A 22,176-nucleotide genomic window follows, 5' to 3' on the forward strand; every position below is an offset into this window, starting at 1 on the left:
GTTTTGCTGCTGTCAGGTCAAGGGTCAGGCTCCACCAGCTGAAGAGAGAGTCAGGGAGGTGGGACCCTTCACACACGGAGCCAGGGAGAGAGACTCAGCCCGCCAGGTCCATTGGCCCCTATTTCTGCCCACTTACTGTTCTGTTTATTCAAGGGTGGGAGGAGGCGCCCTTGCCGCCAGGCTGACCTCACTTCTGTCTTCTTCCGTCTGTCTGTCCATCCGTTTCCTCCAGTCTCCTGTCCCCGTCACCAAGCAGCCTTAGTACCGCGTGCACACACACATGCCCCCCCCCCCCCCGTCTGCATCATTTGCAGGAGATGTGTGTGCACAGCCCTGTTTCGGTGTCTCTCTCTTTCTGGTTTGGGGGTGGTCTCCAGGGGAAAGGTAACGGGCTGGTTCTTTCTCGCTCACAACAGGGGTGACATGAAGTAAAAGACCCCAGGGGACTTTTAGCGTGCCTAGAATCCGTTTATTAGCAAAGTGGACATGAGTTAAATAGAAAAGCAATGGAGGTAATTATTGTTGAAATATGTCCGAAATTACAGGTTTCTTAACAGTCAGCATGCCCCTAAGGTAGGGGGCTGGTATGACAGGAATTGATGAGATACAAGACAGTTATTCTCCATGACACAAGCAACTTAATTATCCAAAGGTATCTGAGAGAAGCATAGGGGTTAAACCCGTAGGGTGAGACAGAGAGAAGATGGATATCAAAAGGCCATATAGTTTGGAATTTCTCTTGTCTGGGCTCTGAGGTGTGTGATGAAGTGTGTGATAAGGTGTGTTCTTCTGTGATCAGAAGGTGACTTTGAATAAGTGAATCTGCGTCCATGTGGCCTGCAGTTAATGGAGGGAAGTACTGGGGTATCTGTGGGCCTGAGAGTCAAGAAGGAAAGAACCAAGTCTGAGTTTCCCCCCTTATGCTCACCTCGGTTGAGAGAGACTTACCAAGAGGTTATCTTCTCAGACCTCCATCCAGGGATGGGGGTGGTTCTCCCTAAGCTCTGTCAGGCTCACACATAGTCCCAACAGTCCTGGCCTGACAATTACACAGGAGATGGAGACCCTCACAGGGACAGAGACGTCAGAGCCCCGCCGTGGCACACGCAACACTGGGAGGGAGCAGGAATCTGGTGGGCAGCTGAGTGCCCCCACCCCACCCTGCCTCCTTCAGTCTCAGCGGTGCTGCACCCAGTTGAGCGTACATGCCGCTAAGCACAAGGACCCAGGTTCAAGCCCCTGGGCCCCACCTGCAGGGGAGAAGCTCCATGATAAGTGAAATTAGTCTGCAAGTGTCTCTATCTTCCCTTCTCTCTTAATTTCCCTGTCTCTATCCAATAAATAAATTTTTTAAAATTTTTATTTATGAAGTAGGAAATAAGAACATAGGATAAGAGGGGTACATTTCTACATAGCTCCCACCACTAGAACTCCATATCCCATCCCTTCCCCTGATAGCTTTCCTATTCTTTATCCCTCTGGGAGTATGGACCCAGGGTCATTGTGGGAGGCAGAAGGTGGAAGGTCTGGCTTCTGTAATTGCTTCCCTGCTGAACATGGGTGTTGACAGGTGGACCCATACTCCCAGCCTGTCTCTCTCTTTCCCTAGTGGGGCGGGGTTCTGGGGAATCAGAGCTCCAGGACATATTGGTGGGGTCGTCTGTCCAGGGAAGTCTGGTGGGCATCATGGTAGCATCTGGAACCTGGTGGCTGAAAAAGTGTTAACATATAAAGCCCAACAAGTTGTTGACTAATCATGAACCTAAAGGCTGGAATAGTGCAGTGAAGATTTGGGGTCTCTGTTTTGGAAAAAGCTAGTAGGTCTATTTTAGGTCTATTCCAAGTGACCACAGAATATGAGCTCAGACCTACAGGGACACAGAGTTTATATAGGCTCTTGTGCTGAATGGGGCCCCAGGTCGAATCAACGGGGTCTACAGGCAACAATATAAAATATTTTTGTAAGTAGAAGGAAGTACAGGAGCAGATAGCATCGTGGTTATGTAAAGAGACTCTCCTGCCTGTGGCTCCAAAGTGCCAGGTTCAATCTCCACACCAACATAAAGCAGAACTGAGCAGTGCAGTGCTCTAGGAAGAAAAACAAAAAAGGAATGGGAGCTGGGCAATGCCTACAGGATGGATCCCCAGAGATAAGATGGCTGACTTGATAAGGCCCAGAGGCAAGATGGCTGATGCTACAGAGCCCTGGAGGCAAGATGGCCAATGCTACAGAACCCCAGAGGCAAAATGGCCAAAACCACAGAGCCACAGAGACAAGATGGCTGGAGCTATGGATAACTTGAGGCAAGATTACTGATGGGTTGGAGGTCCAGAGGCAAGATGGCTGAAGACACAGAACCCAGAGGCAAGATAGCTAATGGGATGGAACCCCAGAGGCAACATGGCTGACACTACAGAACCCAGAAGCAAAATGGCTGATGCCATGGATAACCAGAGGCAAGATGGCTAATGCAAAAGATAATTGGAAGCAAGATGGCAGATGCCACTGGGCCCCAGAGTCAAGATGGCCAACGCCACAGAACTCCAATGGCAAAATGGCCGACGCCACGGATAACTGGAGGCAAGATTGCCGATGCCATGGAGCTCCAGAGGCAAAATGGTCTACACTACAAAGCCCAGAAGCAAGATGACAAACTGGGCAGAGCCCCAGAGGCAAGATGGCGGAGCCACTGATACCCAGAAGCATAATGGCTGGCAGGACAAAGCCCCAGAGGCAAGATGGCCGACACTACAGAACCCAGAAGCAAGATGACTGACTGGAGGGAGACCCAGAGGCAAGATGGCCAACACCATGAAACCCCCCAGGCAGATGGCCGAAGCCACAGAGCCCCAGAGGCAAGATGGCCGATGCCACAGATAACTGGAGGCAAGATGGCCAACGGGACTGATTCCCCGGAGACAAGATGGCCGAGCCATGGATCCCCAGATGCAAGATGGCCAATGCTACAGAACCCAAAAACAAGATGGCTGATGCCACAGAGACCCAGAGGTAAAATGGCCAATGCCACTGATAACCAGAGGTAAGATGGCCGACAGGACAGAGCCCTAGAGGCAAGATGGTCAATGGGACTGAACCCAGGGAAGATGATTGACACTACAGAACCCAGAAGCAAGATGGCTGACACCACGGATCCCCAGAGGCAAGAAGGCCGACTGGACGGAGCCCCAAAATCAAGATGGCCAACACTATAGAACCCAGAAGCAAGCTGCCCGACACCACTGAGCCCCAGAGGCAAGATGGCTGATGTGATGAGGCCCAGAGGCAAGATGGCTGATGCCACAGAACCCAGAGGCAAGATGGCTGATAGCACGGAGCCCCAGAGGCAAGATGATCAATGCCACTGAACCCAGAGGCAAGATGGCTCACATAAAGGAGCTGCAGAGGCAAGATGGCCAATGGGATGAAGGCACAGAGGCAAGATGGCGATGCCACGTAAACCAGAGGCAAGAAGACTGATGGGACGAAGGACCAGAGGCAAAATGGCTGATGGAACAGAGCCCTGAGGCAAGATGGCCAATGAGATGGAGGCCCAGAGGAAAGATGTCCAACTTGATGAATCCCAGAGTCAAACAGCCAACGTGACACAGACTCAGAGGCAAGATGGCCAATGGGATGGGGGCCCAGAGACAAGATGGCTGACTTGATGAGGCCCAGAGACAAGATGGCCGATGCCACAGATCCTAGAGGCAAGAAACTTGATGCCACTTAGCCCCAGTAGCAAGATGGCTGATGAGACAAAGGCCCAGAGGCAAGAGGGACAATGGGACAAAGGCCTAGAGAGAAGATGGCTGACTTGATGAGGCCCAGAGGCAAGATGGCCAATGCCACGGAACCCAGAGGAGAGGCAAGATGGCTGACAGGATGGAGCCCCAGAGGCAAGATGGCTGACAAGAAGGAGGCCCAGAGGCAATATGGCTGATGGGATGAAGGCCCAGAGGCAAAATGGCCAACGGAATGGAGCCTCAGAGACAAGATGGCCAATGGGACGGAGCCCCAGAGGCAAGATGGCTGACGGGACAGAGGCCTAGAGGCAAGATAGCTGACTGGATGGGGGCCCAGAGGCAAGGTGGCCAAATTGATGAGGCCCAGAGATAAGACGGCTGATGGGATGGAGGCATAGAGGCAAGATTGCCGACGGAATGGAGGCCAAGAACCATGGGTCAGCATGAAGGGACAAATGGCACTCATGCACATGAGAAGATCTTACATTCCAACCTCTATCAGAATGTCCCTGGACCCCATAGAACTTAATGTTTGTTCCCTAGTATGACACAACTGGGTCCTCCCTGAGAGGAGATCAGTCTTTCCTTCCATGCATCTTATGTGGACCTGTCTTAGTACAGTGTCCCCAGGGGGACTTAGTGGTCCCGATATCCTTTTTCCTTTTTTGGTGGAGGGATTTGAACCTGTCCCCAAGTTCCTTCAGAGGCCCAGTAGCATGGGTGGGCATGGGGATTTGGGCCTTCCTCAGGAAAGAGGCCCCAAGAACTGGTCAGGTACATGAGAACCTCCTAGTCTCTGGTCCAGTCTTGCCTAGAGGCCTAATCAGTTGGATTTGTCTCACTGGGACCTCCAGAAACGTTGCAGAAAAACAAGGAATGCTAATTGCAACTCTGTGTTCATGTAGCAAAGACTCCAACCTCCATTCTGAGCTTGTGGGAGAGAAGCACAGGTTTATTCTCACCAGTGGACCTAGACAGAGCTCATGCTTTTCCACATCTGTATTCCTTGCTCAAGTTTGGGGTACCTGTGAATTGTTTTTCAGGGTCACCCAAGAATCCCTCGCATTAGCTGCTTACAAAAATAGGAGAGGACAGAGCAGGAAAACCAGAGCTACAGAGAGGGGAAGAGGTTGGACTAGGGACCTAACTGGCTCCAGGACACAGTCTCCTCAAACTCACTCCTAGAACAAAGCATACATTCAGCCCAGCTGTTCTTTGTTCTTTCAAGAGGGGAAGCTTGATAAGACTGAAGTCTCTTCTCTATGCGTTGTATTTTTCTATTAATATGTGCTCTTTAATAAAAATGCCATCATATGACTGTCTATTACAATGTGCATGTTTTTAATTCTACAAAATAGATCTTCAAGTTCCTCTGTGTCCAGAATGAGTTTGAGCCTGTGAACTGCTGGAGTTGGGTTTAACCCAGTCCTCTCGTGTCCTTTCCTCTTCCAGCTCTGGTTACTTCAGCATCAGGAAGACTCAGGTTAGACATGACATGCCAGGACCCTTGAACCCCAAGCTCTTCTCTACTGAGGACACAGCCCGGGGCGCACCTCTCCTTCCTGCCCAGCCTGAGCAGGTTGTCTCTGCAGGGTGGGGGGTGGTCTCTCTGTTCCCAGTGCTTTCTGCAGGGTGAGACTTCCCTGCTTTTGGGGTGGGGGTCAACTACCCTTCCTGGGGGCTGCTCCTCATATTACTGGGTTTCCGTGAAGCAGTCTGGAGTTGGCCATCTGCTCGGCACCATGTAGAAAAGACCACACTCTGTCTACGGCCATCCCACCCTGAACACGCCCGATCTCGTCTGATCTCAGAAAAGACCACACTCTGCCCTTTGGCCATCAGTGTTGTGTGTGCAACATGCAATAGATCGGCGTCCTCCCCACAAAGCCTTCTGTCTCTTCCACCTCGGGCCTGCCTGTCTTGTGTGCATTTATTTACAGACCCAGGCCCTGTCTGGGAAAACTCCATTCAGATCAAGAAGAAGCAAGAAAAACAGAGTGGGAGAGATATCACAGTCCTGTTTCCCCTGTGCGCTGAGGCTCAAACCTGAGTCGCATGTGTGGCCAGGCTGGTGGGCGGGGTTATTTTAATATCAGGGAGGAGCCTGGGAGGGAAGCTTCGGTGGTGGAGAAGGGCTGCAGGTGTCTCTCTATCTTCTCCCCATTCAATCGCTTTCTGTCTCTATCCAACAACAAATGAATAGTTTAAAATAATAATAAAGGAAAGACATAGACCACATGGAAGTTTCCAGCCCATCCTTCTACCTCCATGAACATTCCCTGGAACAGAGACAGAGACGGAAGCCGAGCACAGCCCCTGCCTCCATCATTCTCTGCACCACAATGAAAGTCTCTCCTTCTTGCCAAGGCAGCTGTGTGGATGCCTGACCCTCAGACACTCCTGACGGCAAGCCTGTGTGGCTCTTCACCCTCAGGGAACTAAGCCCATCCCCACATTGATTCTATAGTCCTGGATTCCCTTTGAAGCTGTTTCTCTCCATCTCTCTCTCTCTCTCTCTCTCCTCCTTTCTCTTTCTTTTTTTATTAGTGATTTATATTGATTTACAAAAGCACAAGATTACAGGGGTCTAATTCCACACCTGTCCCACCATCAGAGCTCTGTGTCCCCGTTCCCTCCATTGGAAACTGCAGTGGTTCCCCCAAGGTCACAGAGACGGGCTGACCATGTATGTGCATATGTATACGTATATTCTCCCTATTTTCTCTATAATCCTTCCTTCTCTTCCTTTCTATGTCACCCCACACCTATTACTACTCCCCAGTGTCCTTCCTCTTTTCTCTGATAAGGGAAATAGTTCCTGGCTTCCTCTGGTGGTTGTCAGATTCACTTTCCTTTCTGTGATTGTACAAAAACAAGATTCCTGGTGACAAATGCTTGAGGTCTTGGTGGGACTGGGGTTCAGAGCCCTCTGGTCATTTCCCCCCCAATACCTCCCCCTCTGGGAGCATGAACCAAAGATCTTTATGGGGAGCAGAAGGTGGGAGTTCTGGCTTCTGTCATTGCTTCTCCGCTGGACATGGGTGTTGGCAGGTGGACCCACACCCCCAGCCTGTGTCTGTCTGTCCCTCGTGGGGCAGGGCTCTGGGGAGGGGAGGCTCCAGGACATGTGGGTGAAGGCGTCTGCCCAGGAAAGTCAGGATGGCGTCATGGTGGCGTCTGCAACTTGGTGGCTGAAAGGCGATAAGATATAAAGGTCAAAATGTTTAATAAACAGGAACCAAAAAGTAGGAATAGAGCAGATAAGAATAGGGATTTTCAGGTGGAAAGAAGCTAGGAAGTCTATTTTAGGTCTGTTCCTAGGGACCCGTATCTTTAGTAGTTTTCCTTGAGCTTGAGAGCTAACATGATTCTGTCTGAAGCAGTTTCTAAGCTGCCCGGTCTAGGATGCCTCAGCAGCCTAAACAAACTAACACAAGCCTGTCTCCTAGGTGACCAACACCTGTCACCCAGAGTCATGGAGCAGGAGCGGTGCCACCTGCCCAAGGTCACAGTTATGCCCTTGTCCTCTCTCAGCCCCCTGATCTTGGTCACTCTCAAAGCTGACGTCACCCACAGGCGCCCAGGTCACAGCTGGGGCTGTCACACGGCCTGCACTACAGTCACACCAGGTGACTTTCCGGAAGGACACCATCCCTGGCTTTGCACACGAGGCCGCAGTCCAGCTCTGGAGTGAGGGCAGCTCTGAAGCATCTCTGTCTGCCCATGTCAGTAGGTCCACTATCCCAGCTGGCCTTCCTCCTGGGGGTGGAGGCTCGATGGACAATGGGCACAGAGATATTTAAGCTCCCAGCCTCGGTCCTCAGGGACCTCCCCTTCAGCTCTCCTCTGGGCCCCAGGGACCACCAGAGGCTTCCAAGCTCTGCTGAGAATGGACCCCACACTAAGGAGGATGGTGAGTGGAGGTGTAGTGTTGGGTCTAGGGATTGGGGCCTTGGGCTGCTGGACACCTGAACACTTTCGCTGGCTTCCCAACAGAAGACCTGCTGTGGGGTGTGTGTGTGTGTGCTTGCATGTGTGTGCGTGCGTGCATGTGTGTGTGTGTGCGCGTGCGTATGTGTGTGTGAGTGTGCATGTGTGTATGTGTGTGTGTGTGCGTATATGTGTGCATGCGTGTGTGTGTGCATGTGTGTATGCGTGTGTGTGCGTGAGTGCGTGTGTGTGTGTGAGTGTGTGTGTGCGTATGTGTGTGTGAGTGTGCGTGTGTATGTGTGTGCGTGAGTGTGTGTGTGTGTATGTGTGTGTGTATTTAATAATAACAGGTCTCTGCACTTGCAGGATTCCTCCACTCAGTAGACCCCTTATTTTCTAACTAGAAGACAGGAGGCAGAGAGCAAGAGAGGCCTGTTCTGGGGGAGGAGGTAAAGAGGGGCTTTGAAATCAGGTCCTCATACATGGTAAAGTGTGTGCTTTACCAAGTGGGTCATCTACCAGCCTCCAAAAGATCTGTTCTTATTCAAGCCACAGAGCACTAAATGCAAAAGGCAAGATACAAGGCTGGTGAGGTAGCATCATGGTTCTGCAGAAGACCCTCCTCCTGCCTGAGGCTCTGAGGTCCCAGGTTCAAGCTCCAGCACCAGCACTAGCCAGAGTTGACTGGGGTTCTATTTCCTATATCTATCTATCTATCTATCTATCTATCTATCTATCTACCTATCTATCATCTATCATCTATCATCTATCTCTGTAATTAAAATAAACATATCTTATTTGGAAAATGCCGACTACAACCCAGAGGTGAAGTATGGACCCTGCGCCCATCAAGGTGGGGTTTGAGGGCTGCTGTCTTGCTCATGGGCCTCAACCCTGCGGCCTCCCCACAGAGAGTCAGTCGCGTGAAAGTTTGGGAGGAGCCCGGGGAGTCTGCATTTTAAAGCGCTCGATCCAATGATGGCAGCATGTTCAGAGGTCTGAGGGTATTGCATCGCGCTAAGAAAGAGACCTTGAGCCCCAAATCCTTTCCCCTATCCCACCCACACCAGTCTCTGCCACCCCCAGGGGGCTTCAAGAGGAGTTTTAGACGGATGCTCACGTGGGCTCCTCCACAAAGCAGCGGGGCTGAGGAGAGATGGCAGGGCAGGGAAGTGTTTGGGCAGCCAGGCGGTGGCACACCTGGTTGAGCACACTCACTACCATGCATAGGACCCAGGTTCGAGCCCCGGATCCCCACCTGCAGGGGGAAGCTTCACAAGGAGTGAGGCAGAGCTACCGGTGTCTCTCCCTTCCTCTCTCTCTTTCTCCCATTCCCCTCAGTTTCTCTGTTCTCTGTGCAAAAATAAATAAAAAAATAAAAATATAAGAAGTGGTTAAAAGTTCCTCAGGGAGCAGCGCTGGGCAGGTCAGTCTAGGAAGCTGGCATGGCAAACAGAGTCGCTTCAGAGCTGCCCTCCCTCTGGAGCTGGACTCCAATCTCATGTGCAAAGGTGCGTGGTGTCCTTCCGGAAGTCACCTGGCGTGACTGCGGTGCAGGCCTTATGACAGCCTAGGTGTGTTGTCATCTTTGAGGGTGACCAAGATCAGGAGGTTGAGAACACGTTCGGTGCTGTACTTACAGTGCCCTCTCCCTCTCCCTCTCCCTCTCAACACTCCCATCACCAGATGTCTGTGTCCCCAGCCCCACTCTCACAGATAACCAGTGCAGTTCTCCCGCAGTCTTGAAAATAGGATGACGTTTTGTTTCTTTCACATTCGGATGTTCAGTTCTCTATATTGTATAAACGAGTGAAACCACCCTGTTGCTGTCCTTCCCCTCCTGACTGGCTTCCCTGAACATCATCTTCTGCAGTTCCATCCACTTTTTCCTAAAGGACACGAGCTCATCTTTTTTACTGCTGCATAATATTCTGTTGAGTATATGCCCCATAATTTTTTGATCCGGTCATCTGTTGAAGGGTATTCTGGTTGTCTCCAGGTTTTTGCTATGGTGAATAAAGCCACTATGAACATGGGCTTTACAGTGTGACTACATCTTTGGGGTCCATGCCTAGTAGTAGGATTGCTGGGTCATATGATGTTTAACCTGTATATGTTTAAGGATTCTCCACACTGTTCTCCAGAGTGGTTGCACCAGCTAGCACTCCCACCAGCAGTGCAGCAGAGTCCCTCTCTCTCCACATCCTCTCCAACGCTTCTCTTCCCTCGTGGGTGGAACCCATTCTCACAGGTGTGAGGTGGAATTTCAATGTGGTTTTAATCTGCTTTTCTCTGGTGATGAGTGAATTGGAGCATTTCTCCATATGTCTGTGGGCCATGTGTATCTTCTTTTTAAAAAAAAATTTTCCTTTTTTAGTTATTTTTATTTATTTGTTATTGGATAGAGACTGAAATGGAGAGGGGAGGGTTCATAAAGAGGGAGAGAGACAGAGACACCTGCAGACCTGCTTCACCACTCGTGACGCTGTTCCCCTGCAGGTGGGGAGTGTATCTCTTCTTTAGAGAACTCTCTCTCTTCATTTCTTCTGCCCACTTTTTAATTGGGTTGTACACACACACACACACACACACACACACACAGAGACACCTCCCCTTTCTCTGAAAAAGTCAGCATGGCGTGGGGAAGGCTCGGTAACAGTAAACACACAGGTAGTGAGCACATATCTTTCTTTCTGCCCGGTGATGCCCAGGGGCCCCGAGAGAGAATGAGGCCGTAGGCAGCAAGGGTGACAGGGGGTTGACTGGAACAAGCAGTTCAGAAACAGTCACCAGGAAAAGGCTGACAAAAGGAGCCATCTGCCCAGAGATGAGACCGAGGAGTCGGGTCAGCAAGGAGAGCCCTGCCCACTTCTGGGCAGGAGGGCGCTTGGCATCTACATTTCACCTAAATGAATGCTTCTGTGGGAAGTGGGGGAGGCATGTGGCAGTAGCCTCAGGCCCCCCAGGGCAGGGGCAGGGGCAGGGGCAGGCTCTGTCCTGTTCGGTGGCCTCCTGTCCAGTTGCCAAGTATGGGGCCTTATCTTCTGATCTTCAGAACTGCTAGAAGCTTTTGCACTTCTAAATGCCTTAAGCCTGGGGGTTTCACTGGCCCAGCTCTGAACTGCCACTCTGGCAAAAGCGTTCCTTATGCTGCAGCGGGTGGCATATACGTCACCAGTCTCAGGAGTTCGCCCTCTGCCCCGTGGCTGATGTTGCTCGGCATGAACTTGGGTCAGCAGCTCCGCCAGCCTGCTCCGTCTCCCAGCCCCGCGCTGGGCTCCGAGGACCACCTCAGCCACACTGTGCTGTCCGGGGCATCCTTCTCCCAGTGTTTATGTCACATCTCAGAGTCAAACAGCAGCCACGGATAGCAGCGACAAGATTCTCGGGGACCGGATGGTGTTGCATCCAGTTAAGCACACACATTGCCATGCTCAAGGACCTGGGTTCCAATCCCCACTCCCCACCTGCAGGGGGGAAGCTTCATGGGTGATGAAGCAGGGCTGCAGGTGTCTATTTCTTCCCCTCTATCTCCCCCTCTCCTCAATTTCTATCCATCCTATCCAATAAAGTATTTTGTTTATTTATTATTGGATAGAGGCAGAGAGCAATTGAGAGGGTAGGGGAATACAGAGAGACAGAGAGACACCTGAAGCCCTGCTTCACCACTCGTGAAGCTTCCCCCCCCAGGTGGGGAGCAGGGGCTTGAGCCTGGGTCCTTGTGCACAGTAACGTGTGAGCTTAACCACGTGTGCCACCTTCTGGCCCCCCCATACAATAAAATAGAAAGAAGGAAAGAAAGAAAGAGGAAGGAAGGAAGGAAAGAAAAAAAAGGAAGGGGAGAGGAAAGGAGGATAAAAATGGCAGCCAAGAGCAGTGGATTCATACTGCTGGCACTGAACCCCAGTGATAACCCTGGTGTCAAAAAAAAAAAAAAGCTGTAGGGGAATTTTTTTCAATGACTCAGTTGAGAAGACATTTAATTGTTGCTGACAGATACAGCGTTTTATCATAAGTGTTGAGGGTGGAGGAGATAACGTAGTGCTTATGCAAAAAGTTCTCTTGCCTGACCCTCCAAAGTCCCAGGTTCAGTCCCCACCCACCACCATAAGCCAGTGCTGAGCTCTGGTTAAAATGATTTTTATTTTCAGTTGAGGGGCAGGGTAGTTTCTCCGCCAGAAGAACACACAAGATATCATGAGTAGGGATGGGTTCGATCCCTCGTCCCTAAGTGCAGGGGAAACATCACCATCAGTGGAGCAGTGCAGGCAGGCATCTCTCTTCTCTCCCTCTCCCTCTTTCTCCATATATATATATATGAATGATCTTAACTGTGAAATAACCTCTCACTGGAACAGAGTAAGTCTGCTTTTCTCTTAACCAAGCACTCCTTGACGCCTTCCCTCCCCGAACCACGTCGACCTTCCCTCAACCCTTTGCACACAGACTTTTGTCTTTACCCTCTCAGCCCTCAGACTGTGATTCATATTTAGAGATTCAGAGTCAGCCTCGGGCTGGCAAGAGAGCCCGCCTGGATAGCACGCCTTGTTGCCAGGCGCGTCCCTGGTTCCAGCTCACCCTCACTGCACTGGAGGAGGCCTCTGTCCCTCTGTCTCTGCCTCTCTTTCTCTGAAAAAGTCGGGAGTGGGTGGGTGGTGACACACCCAGTGAAGCATCAAGCTCAGGCACCTGGGTTCGAGCTTCCACGCTTCACAAGCGGTGAAACGGATCTGCGGGTGTCTCTCTGGCTCTTTCCCTCTCTGTCTCCCCGTTGCCTTTCAATGTCTCTCTGTCCTAGCCAATAAAAAAGAAAAAGAAAAAAAAAAGTGGCCACAGAGCTTTGTAGTGCAGACACCAAGCCCCAGCAATATGCCTGCCGGCAGTAAAATGTTCATTTATAAAAGCCGGCCTGGTGGAGACGATCAGAAGAGTCAGCTCTGGGGCGGGGTAGAGAGCATAATGGTTATGAAAGAGACTGTCATTCCTGAGCCTCTGAAGTTCCAGGTTCAACCCCCCCACACCACCATAATCCAGAGCTGAGCTGTCTTTTGGTTAAAAAAACAAAAAATGTAAAAACGAAAAGTCAGCTCTGATAACTTGAAGTCCAGTGACAGTGACGGCCGCACTGGCGTCCCGGGAGGAGTACTGTGCTCTGCCCTGACACGAGCACTAGCACCAAGCACAAGCACCCTTCCGTGGCTTCCAGAACCAGCAGTCACTGGTGCAGCCCAATGCGGCAACAGCACATTCCCTCACAGACCCTGGCAGTCGGCTCCAGTCCCCTGCAGGGCGAACCCCAACGCAGGAACCACCCCCCAGACATCAGGGTGCCCCCTCCCCAGCCTCCTCTGCCCTCAAGGGAATGAGCCAAACATCGGGGCGGGGCTTCTGGGTGTGGGCGTGTTTTCTGGGGTGGGCGTGGTTTGTGAGGGTGGGCAGGGTTTATGAGGGTGGGCGTGGGTGGGCGTGGTTTGTGAGGGTGGGCGTGGTTTGTGGTGTGGGTGTGGTCTGTGAGGGTGGGCAGGGTTTATGAGGGTGGGCGTGGTTTGTGAGGGTGGGCAGGGTTTGTGATGGTGGGCGTGGTTTGTGGAGTGGGCGTGGTTTGTGAGGGTGGGCAGGGTTTATGAGGGTGGGCGTGGTTTGTGGAGTGGGCGTGGTCTGTGAGGGTGGGTAGGGTTTATGAGGGTGGGCGTGGTTTGTGAGGGTGGGCAGGTTTATGGGGTGGGCGTGGTTTGTGAGGGTGGGCAGGGTTTATGAGGGTGGGCGTGGTTTGTGAGGGTTGTGTTGGGCTTGTGGGCATGGGCGGGGCTTTGATGTGAGCGGGGGCTTGCGGCTAGGGGGTTTGCTTGTGGGCGGGGTTTGTGGTTGGGGGCGGGGTCTGTGATGGGGGGCTGGGGCCTCAGTATCTGGGGCCGCGCCTGTGGGGGCTCCCGGCACAGAGAGGGGAGCTGGGGCGTCCTGTGTGTGCAGGGAGGGGTCTGGGCTGAGCTTGGAGGGTGCCCACCCAGCCCCCCACGCGCCCTGGGGTGCCAGGACCAGGAGGTCCCCAAAGCCCTCTTCCTGCCCCCATCTCAATCACCGTTTCAGCCACAACAATGCTCCCTTCAGGGCTGTCCAGCGGGGACAGAGGCCCCCAGGGTGGGGGGGAAGATGACCCTGAAGAGGACAGGTCTCAGTTAGACTCACAGAACTGGGGGGGGCCTCCCTGCCAGCCAGACCCCCCATGCCAGACCCCAATGGAGTGAGGGAATGGATGGAGGAGTGAGGTGGACGGCTGTAGATTTGAGGAGGAGGGAGAGAAGGAGGGAGAGGAGGGGGAAGAGGGAGAGAAGGAGGTGAAGGAAGTGGGGGAGGTGGAGAGGGTAAGGAGGAGGGGGAGGATGGGAGGAGGGAGAGGAGGAGGGGAGGAGGGAGAGGAAGTAGAGGAGGAGAGGAGGATGGAGAGGAGGAGAAGGAGGAAGAGGAGGAGAGAAGGAAAGGAGGAAGAGGGAGAGGAGGAGAGAAGGGAGAGGAGGAGAAGGAGGGAGAGGAGGAGAAGGAGGGAGAGGAGGAGAAGGAGGGAGAGGAGGAGAAGGAGGGAGAGGAGGAGAGAAGGGAGAGGAGGAGAGAAGAAAAGGAGGAAAAGGGAGAGGAGGGAGAGGAGGAGAGAGAGGAGGGAGAGCAGGAGAGGAGGAGGAGGGAGAGGAGGAAGAGAAGAGAGGAGGAGGAGGGTGAGCCAGCTGGGGCCAGGCGCACCCCCTCGGCAGGAAGCGGCACGCTGCAGACCTGTGTCCGGGCCACACGCAGGCTGGCAGTGCTGCAGGGCGGCCCAGGGGCCCACAGGTAGGTCAGGTGCCCGCGGGGTCCAGACACTGGTGCTCCATCCTCCAGGCGGCTGCGTGCCCACCGGCCTCAGGGGCCTCCCTGCCAGCCCCCCACACACAGGCATTTGGCGTGAGCTGTGGGAGCCTTGCTCGGTGCCCGGTCACCGGAAGGCCAGGTGGGGAGCTGGCTGTGGCTGGGCACCGGACTTTGCCTTCCAGGAAGTGAAATCTGAGGGGGCTTCCTGCAGTCAGCCGTGTGTGTGAGTCTGTGTGTGTCTGTGTGTACACGTGTATGTGAGTCTCTGTGTCTACATGTGTGTGAGTCTGTGTGTCTATATGTGTGTGAGTCTCTGTGTACATACATGTGCAAGTCTTTGTGTCTATATGTGTGTGTACACACGTGTGTGCATTTGTGTGTAACATGTGTGTCTGTGTCTCTGTGTACATGTGTGTGCGAGTCTGTGTGTACATAAAATGTGAGTCTGTGTGTACATGTATGTAATACATGTGTCTCTGTCTACATGTGTGTGAGTCTCTGTGTCTACATGTGTGTGAGTCTCTGTGTCTACATGTGTGTGAGTCTTTGTGTCTGTATGTGTGTGTGTCTGTGTGTACATGTGTGTGTGAGTCTATGTGTACATACAGTGTGAGTCTGTGTGTCTGTGTGTACATACATGTGCGAGTCTGTGTGTACATACACGTGTGAGTCTGTGTGTACATGTCTGTACATAAATGTGTGTCTCTGTGTCTACATTGTGTATGTGTGTTGCTATGTACATGTGTGTACATGTGTGTGAGTCTGTGTGTACATACATGTGAGTCTGTGTCTATTTTGTGAGTCTGTGTGTACATACGTGTGAGTCTCTGTGTCTACATGTTTGTACATGTGTGAGTCTGTGTGCTTACATGTGTGTGAGTCCATGTGTCGGTGTGTACACATGTGTGTGAGTACATACGTGTGAGTTTGTGTGTACATGCATGTGTGAGTCTCTGCGTGTATATGTGTTTACATGTGTGTGAGTCTGTGTTTACACATGTGTGTGAGTCTTGTGTGTATATGTGTTTACATGTGTATGAGTCTGTTTACACATGTGTGTGAGTCGTGTGTGTCTGTGTGCACATACGTGTGAGTCTGTGGGTCTGCATGTGTGTGTCTGTGTGTGTCGGTGTGTACATGTGTGTGTGAGTACATACGTGTGAGTCTGTGTGTACATACATGTGTGAGTCTCTGTGTCTATATGTGTGTATATACATGTGTGGGTCTCTGTGTCTACATGTGTGTGTCTGTGTGTGTACATACATGTGTGAGTCTGTGTGTCTATATGTGTGTGAGTCTATGTGTCTGTATGTGTGTGTCTGTGTGTCTATATGTGTGAGTCTGTGTATTTATATGTGTGTGTCTGTGTGTCTATGTGTGTGTGTGTCTGTGAAGTGTGTCTGTGTCTTCCAGTCTGTGTATGTGTGTGAGTGTATCTATGTGTGTCTGTATGTGTGAGTCTGTGTGTGTGTGTGTATGTGTGAGTCTGTGTGATTCTGTCTGTGTGTCTGTGTGTGAGTCTGTGTCTGTGTGCACCGGGGCCTCACACATGCCCGTCTCAACACCTGTCGTCTCTCTTCTAGAAGTCTCTGTTCCCTCCAGGGGGGGGCGGGAGGCCATGCGGCTCTTGCAGAAGCCGGAGCCTGGGACGACTCCTTCTCTTTATCTGGGGGCAGGAGGGACACCACGCCCCCCGTGAGGAGGACAGAGCAGGCCAGCTGGGCCCAGGGGCCAGACACGGGGCGGGTCGCAAGAGGACCCTGACCCCCCAAGCTCTGGCACAGGAGAGAGGCCCTGAGTCACCCCCACACACACCAGCCTGAATGTCTGCTCTCAGCTCCCACATGCCCTCCGCCCTGCCCCCTCCTCCTCCCCTCCCATCTTTCTCCATCTCCCTTCTCCTCTACTCTTGCTCTCTTCCCTCTCTCCTTTCCTTTCCTTCCTCCTCTTTCTCTGCCTTCTTCCTCTCCTCTTCCTTCTCCCTTCCCTCTCTCTTCCTCTCTCCTCTTCTCCCACCTCCTCGGCCTCCTCCTCTCCCTCCTCCCTCTCCCCTCCCCTCCCCCTTCTCCTCTCTCTCCTCTTTCTCCCTGTCGTCCAAATCCACCTGCTTCCCCACTCACCCTGCAGTTTCTGGAATTCTCCACAAGTCCTGCAAGAAGAACAGGAGAGTGTGTCCGGGTGGGAGCACAGCTGGGGGATGGAGGAGTCCAGCTGGCCGTGGGGTTCTGCCCCCACCATGTGGGTGCCACACGCCACCCTGCACCATGAGGGCAGCCATTCTCAGCCTGTCCCTCCCTCCAGGCCAGGCCCCTGCTGTGGGGAGGCCACTATCTCGGGGGATGGGGGCAGAAGCTAGGGACCAGTCTCCCGCACCCCAGGGCCCCGGCCCCTCTCTGTGGGCCCAGCCATGTCTCCCGTTGTCACATGTTGGACACAGCAGAGGAACCACACTGGACTTTATGAGAATTCTGCCTCAGGCCTCCTGGACCGAGACTCGCCCTGGGGACTCTGCCAGTCCTGTCCGGGCGCCCTGAGCCCCACAACCCTGGACTCACCTAATCTGATACTGACTCACCACTGGGATTAGCAGGAACCAGAAGAGCCTGTTTGAAGGGTTTGGAGGTTGATTTTTAATCCCTTCTGTGTGGTGAAGTTATTTTTTTGTTTTTCAGTTTGTTAATAACTAATCCTTCAAGGCAGACGGACACGGGGCTGGGGCAAGAGGGTGAGTGGATCCTAGGGCTTCTGCAGGCTAGCCGTGGGGACCCACCCTGGGGGCCCTGCTTCTGGGAGGAGGTAGGAACACTTTCATTTTCTGTTCTTTTTCCTGTCCAATGTAAAGTTTAGAGCCTGGGTTTATGAGGTTCCCCAACCCTCACCCTCACCCACAGCAAGCGGGGAGAGGTCGGAAAGGGGGCACTCAGGCCCTGGACATGACTTTGGGGGGTTCATCAGAGTGAAAGAATTGCAGAAGTGAAACTAAGCCAGGGCCCTAGGAACTTGCATTCCCTAGATGAGCTGCCAGGAGCAAGCAGAGCAGGGGGGGGGGTCCCCTGGGTGGGTCCCCCCCATAAAACATCCAGATCTGCACGGTTCCATTCCCCTCCCTCACTGCCTCTGTGGGCACAAGAAATGCCCAGGAACAAGCTTCTTGCTGGGCTACGAGTGCAGGGTCAGGTGTGGCTGTCACACAAGGAACCAAACAGAAAGGGAAGGGAACTGGGGGGGCGGGCGGCAGAAGAGAGCCAGTCCCGGGCCTGGCACCCCCAGTTCCCACAGGTAGAATGATGGGAGGAAGGGAGGGAGGGGGGCGGCCCTCGGGGACCCTCGGGGACCCTCGGGGACCCTGTGCTTCTAGCCATGTGTGTCCGGAGGGGAAAGTGGAACTTCTGACTTCTGGAACATTCTCGGTGCTTGCTTGTTGTTTTCCTTTTTTTTTTTTTTTTAAGTTTTTTTTATGTCCTTTTTGTTGCCTTTGTTGTTGTTGTTATTGTTGTTGTTGGGTAGGACAGAGAGAAATGGAGAGAGGAGGGGAAGACAGAGAGGGGGAGAGAAAGACACCTGCAGACCTGCTTCACCGCCTGGGAAGCGACTCCCCTGCAGGTGGGGAGCCGGGGGCTCGAACCGGGATCCTTATGCCGGTCCTTGTGCTTTGCACCACCTGCACTTAACCCGCTGCGCTTCCTTCTTTCTTGTGCCTTTTCTACTCCTCCTCCTCCTCCTCCTCCTCCTTCCTCTCTCTCTCCCTCTCCCTCCCTCTCCCTCCCTCTCCCTTCCTCCCCAGGACAGAGGGCCCTCTGGTATTTCACTGGAAGGGAGCAGAAACAATTCTGCGACAGACAGAAATGGAATGAATGAATGACGCGCCCACACCTCAGGGCCCTGGGCGAGAGCTGACCTCCTCTGCTCCAAGGAGCCTTGCTTTCCTGTGGGCCCCAGCCGCCTCCGGCAGAGGAGTGGCTTCCTCCTGGTATTTTTGCAGCTGAGGTTCTTGGCTCTGGCCCCCAGTACTCAGGGGGTCTGGGTCCATCCAGCCAACCTTGTAAGCCAGCGAGGTCCCAGGCCCATGGACGGCTCGCTGGTGCCACCTGCCGGGAGGTGTTCTGAATCGCTTTTCCTGGCAAACCCGGCTCTGGGGGTCAGCCAGGCTCCCCCTCCCCACCCTCGCCCCACCTTGAAAGTTGCCTGCAGGGTTATCACTGGCTTGTGCAGCCACTATGAATCAACTGCTCCTAGTAGCCATCCCCCCATTATTTATTTATTTATTTTGGGGCTTTCTTACTGTCTTTTTTTTTTCTCTTTATTTTTCCTATTTTAATTGGTAGGGCAGAGAGAAATTGAGAGAGGAGGGGAAAATAGAGAGGAAGAGAGACAGACACCGGCAGACCTGCTTTGCCTCTTAGCTCCCCACAGCAGGTGGGGACCGGGGGTTCGAATCTAGGTCTGTGCTCAACCAGGTGTGCCGCTACCCAGTCCTAGAAAGCTAAGTTTCTAATACAAAGCTTAAGAAGCCGCTCAAGGATCCCAGTCCGAGCCCCGGCTCCCCATCTGCAGTGAGGTCACTTCAAGTGGTGAAGCAGGTCTGCAGGTGTCTGCCTGTCTCTCTCCCCCTCCTCTCTCAACTTCTCTCTGTCCTGTCCAATAAAATGGTAAAAAAATGGCCTCCAGGAGCAGTGGATTCTTAGTAATAACCCTAGAGGCAAAAGAAGGCTTAGTTTCTTCCAGATATTTCCTTTCAGCCCTGGGGTGTCAAGTACAGCTCACAGCAGCAGGTGAACATGGAAGGAGAGAAAGCTTCCTTATGAGCCTCTGAATCTTTACGGGCCCAGCTCTGAACCGCCATCTGTTGCACTGAGATTCTCTGGCAGGAAGCAGATGGGGGCGGGGGAGTCTGGGGCAACACACACCCTTGTCCCCACCCCCGGCCCCAGCCCTCTGCAGTGTGGGCAGGGTGCCTGGCCAAGGCTGACCCACCATCTCCCCCAGGTGTGCCCCGTGCTGGCCTTCCTGCTGCTGCTGGAGGGTGGTATGCTGTCCTTGTCCTCACCCCCGCCTGCCGGGCTCCTGGGCCGGCTGTGGCAGCACATTGACCATCACCAGGATGAGTTGGTGCAGGTAGGAGCCCGGGCAGGGGTGGGGGCATCGCTGCAGGGAGGTGGGGGGCAGTCGGGGTGCCTGTGTCTCCCACCAGCCAGGCGCTGCTTTGCACCTTTCCTGCAAAATCGACCATGTGCCAGCTCTGGGGGTGGGGGGCGGATACCCTCCCCTTTGAAGTGCTGGCTGAGCCCCTCATCTGGCCCCAGAGCCACCCAGGTTTGGGGCCGTGCTGAAGTGGATCCAGACGGAGCATGTCTTGCCAGGCCACCCTCCCATCCTGCCCCGGGGCGCTGGGCAGACAGGCGTGGGTGGTGGGTGGGGGCATGGAGGGAGGAGCTGGGAGGTCAAGGAGGGGCAGGGAAAGGCCACAGCCCCACCCTCCCCTGCACTGGGCACAGACAGAAGCCACAGCAGCGAGTCTAGGTCTGGGTGTGGGCTGCACCAGCTGCTCTTGGGGGCCAGGGAGGTGGGGGGGACGGCAGGCCTGTGCTCAGGCTCCCCCAGGTTTGCTCCCCGCCACGGGTGTCCACCCTCACAGAGACGCTGTTGTCTCAGACACAGAGGGCACTGCGGGCTGGGCCAGGGCTGGGGAATGTGCCGAAGGGACCTTCTCACCCAAACCCACCCTCTTCCCACCTTCCTGAAGTGCAGCCACCTGCTATGGACACTCTATGAAGGAGGGAGAGAGGGAGCGGGAGGGAGAGCGAGAGAAAGATGGTCTCTTGTTGTTTGTTTGTTTGGCTGTCACAGAGCCTTCACTGCTCTGGGCCAAATTTTTCAGCTAGAAATACAGAGATAAGGGAGTCTGGCAGTAGTGCAGCTGGTTAAGTGCACAAGGTGCCAAGCACAAGGACCAGGGTAAGGATCCTGGTTCAAGCCCCCAGCTCCCCACCTGCAGGGGAGTCGCTTCCCAGGCGGTGAAGCAGGTCTGCAGGTGTCTGTCTTTCTCTCCCCCTCTCTGTCTTCCCCTCCTCTCTCCATTTCTCTCTGTCCTGTTCAACAACGATGACATCAACAACTACAACAATAACCACCACAACAATAAAAAAGGGAGCGACAAAAAAGAATAAATAAATATATACAGAGATAAAGAAGGCTGGGGAGAGAGCACAGTGGTTCTACAAACAGACTTTCCTGACTGAGGCTCCAACATCCCAGGTTCAATCCCCAGCACCACCATTAGCTAGAGCTGAGCAGGGCTCTGGTAAACAAAAACAAAGGTGGGGGAGAGAAAGAGAGAGAGAGAGAGATCAGAGCCTTGCTCAGTTCTGGCTGACTGATGGTGGTGCTGGCATAAGAGAGATTCTGTATCTCATATGAAATAATATATCTCTCTGTATTTAAAATACTTGATTTTCTTTATTGAATAGGACAGAGAGAAGTTGAAAGGGAAGAGAAAAGTAGAGAGAGGGAGAGGGAAACAGAGAGACCTGCAGACCTGCTTCACTGCTCTTGAAGCTTCTCCCCTACAGATGGGGATTGGGAGCTCAACCCAGGTCCTTGAACATCCTAAATGTTTGCTTTATTTTTTAATAACAGATAGTTAAGTTGACAGATAGATAGATAGATAGATAGATACATAGATAGATAGATAGATAGATAGATAGATAGATAGATAGATAGGCGGGAGTCCTGCTTGGCTCTGGCTGATGGTGGTGCTGGGGACTGAACCAGGGACCTCTGAGCCTCAGGCAGGAGAGTCTTATGCAGAACCAGTACACTATCTCACTTACCCTCAAACATAGTTTTTCTTAAGGTTAAAGACATCTTTTATTTTTCCCCCAGAACCTTACCCAGCTCTGGATTCGGCTGGTGCTGGACACGGAATCTGGGGCCTCAGTGCCTCAGGCAGGAGAGTCTTTTTACAGAATCATGATGCTATCTCCCCATCCTAAACACATTTCTCTGCATAGTAGTTAAAGACTATTCGATATTAAAGCATAAGAAGTCCGTTGTCTAAAAGAATTCATGCAAAATATGTATAGGTTTGTTTTTAATTATCTTTTAAAATATGTAGTGGGTTGGGGAGTCAGCCCAGTGGTTAAACATAAGACTTTCCTGCCTGAGGCTCTGAGGTTCCAGGTTTAATCCCCAGCACCACCATCAGCCAGAGTCGAGCAGGACTCCAGCCTATCTATCTATCTATCAACTTATCTATCTTTTATTTAAAAATAAAGAAACCATTTAGGATGTTCAAGGACCTGGGTTGAGCTCCCAATCCCCATCTGCAGGGGAGAAGCTTCAAGAGCAGTGCAGCAGGTCTGCAGGTCTCTCTGTTTCCCTCTCCCTCTCTCTACTTTTCTCTTCCCTTTCAACTTCTCTCTGTCCTATTCAATAAAGAAAATCAAGTATTTTAAATATAGAGAGATATAATTATTTCATATGAGATACAGAATATCTCTTTTTAAAAAATTGTAATATTTATTTATTTATTCCCTTTTGGTGCCCTTGTTGTTTTATTGTTGTAGTTATTATTGTTGTTATTGATGTCATTGTTGTTGGATAGGACAGAGAGAAATGGAGAGGGGAGGGGAAGACAGAGAGGAGGAGAGAAAGACAGACACC

At 52.6% G+C, this 22,176-nt stretch overlaps 1 protein-coding gene across 3 annotated transcripts in view; it reads left to right on the forward strand.

Annotated features, from left to right (window-relative positions):
- Window positions 1–7,585: 7,585 nt before the first annotated feature.
- Window positions 7,586–22,176, forward strand: part of CNDP1 (carnosine dipeptidase 1) — a 37,713-nt gene continuing 23,122 nt past the window's right edge. For 2 of the 3 annotated variants that reach the window (XM_016187065.2, XM_060184603.1), the window contains exons 1-2: window positions 7,586–7,657; window positions 19,501–19,629. In XM_016187065.2, the coding sequence (XP_016042551.1) occupies window positions 7,634–7,657; window positions 19,501–19,629 (153 nt within the window). In that variant the 5' untranslated portion in view covers window positions 7,586–7,633. Of the gene's footprint in view, window positions 7,658–16,737; window positions 17,240–19,500; window positions 19,630–22,176 lie in introns of those variants that run through there. The other variant, XM_060184602.1, reaches the window with a different exon arrangement.

This window comes from Erinaceus europaeus, unplaced genomic scaffold, assembly GCF_950295315.1.
Source record: "Erinaceus europaeus unplaced genomic scaffold, mEriEur2.1 scaffold_652, whole genome shotgun sequence".
Taxonomy (NCBI): domain Eukaryota; kingdom Metazoa; phylum Chordata; class Mammalia; order Eulipotyphla; family Erinaceidae; genus Erinaceus; species Erinaceus europaeus.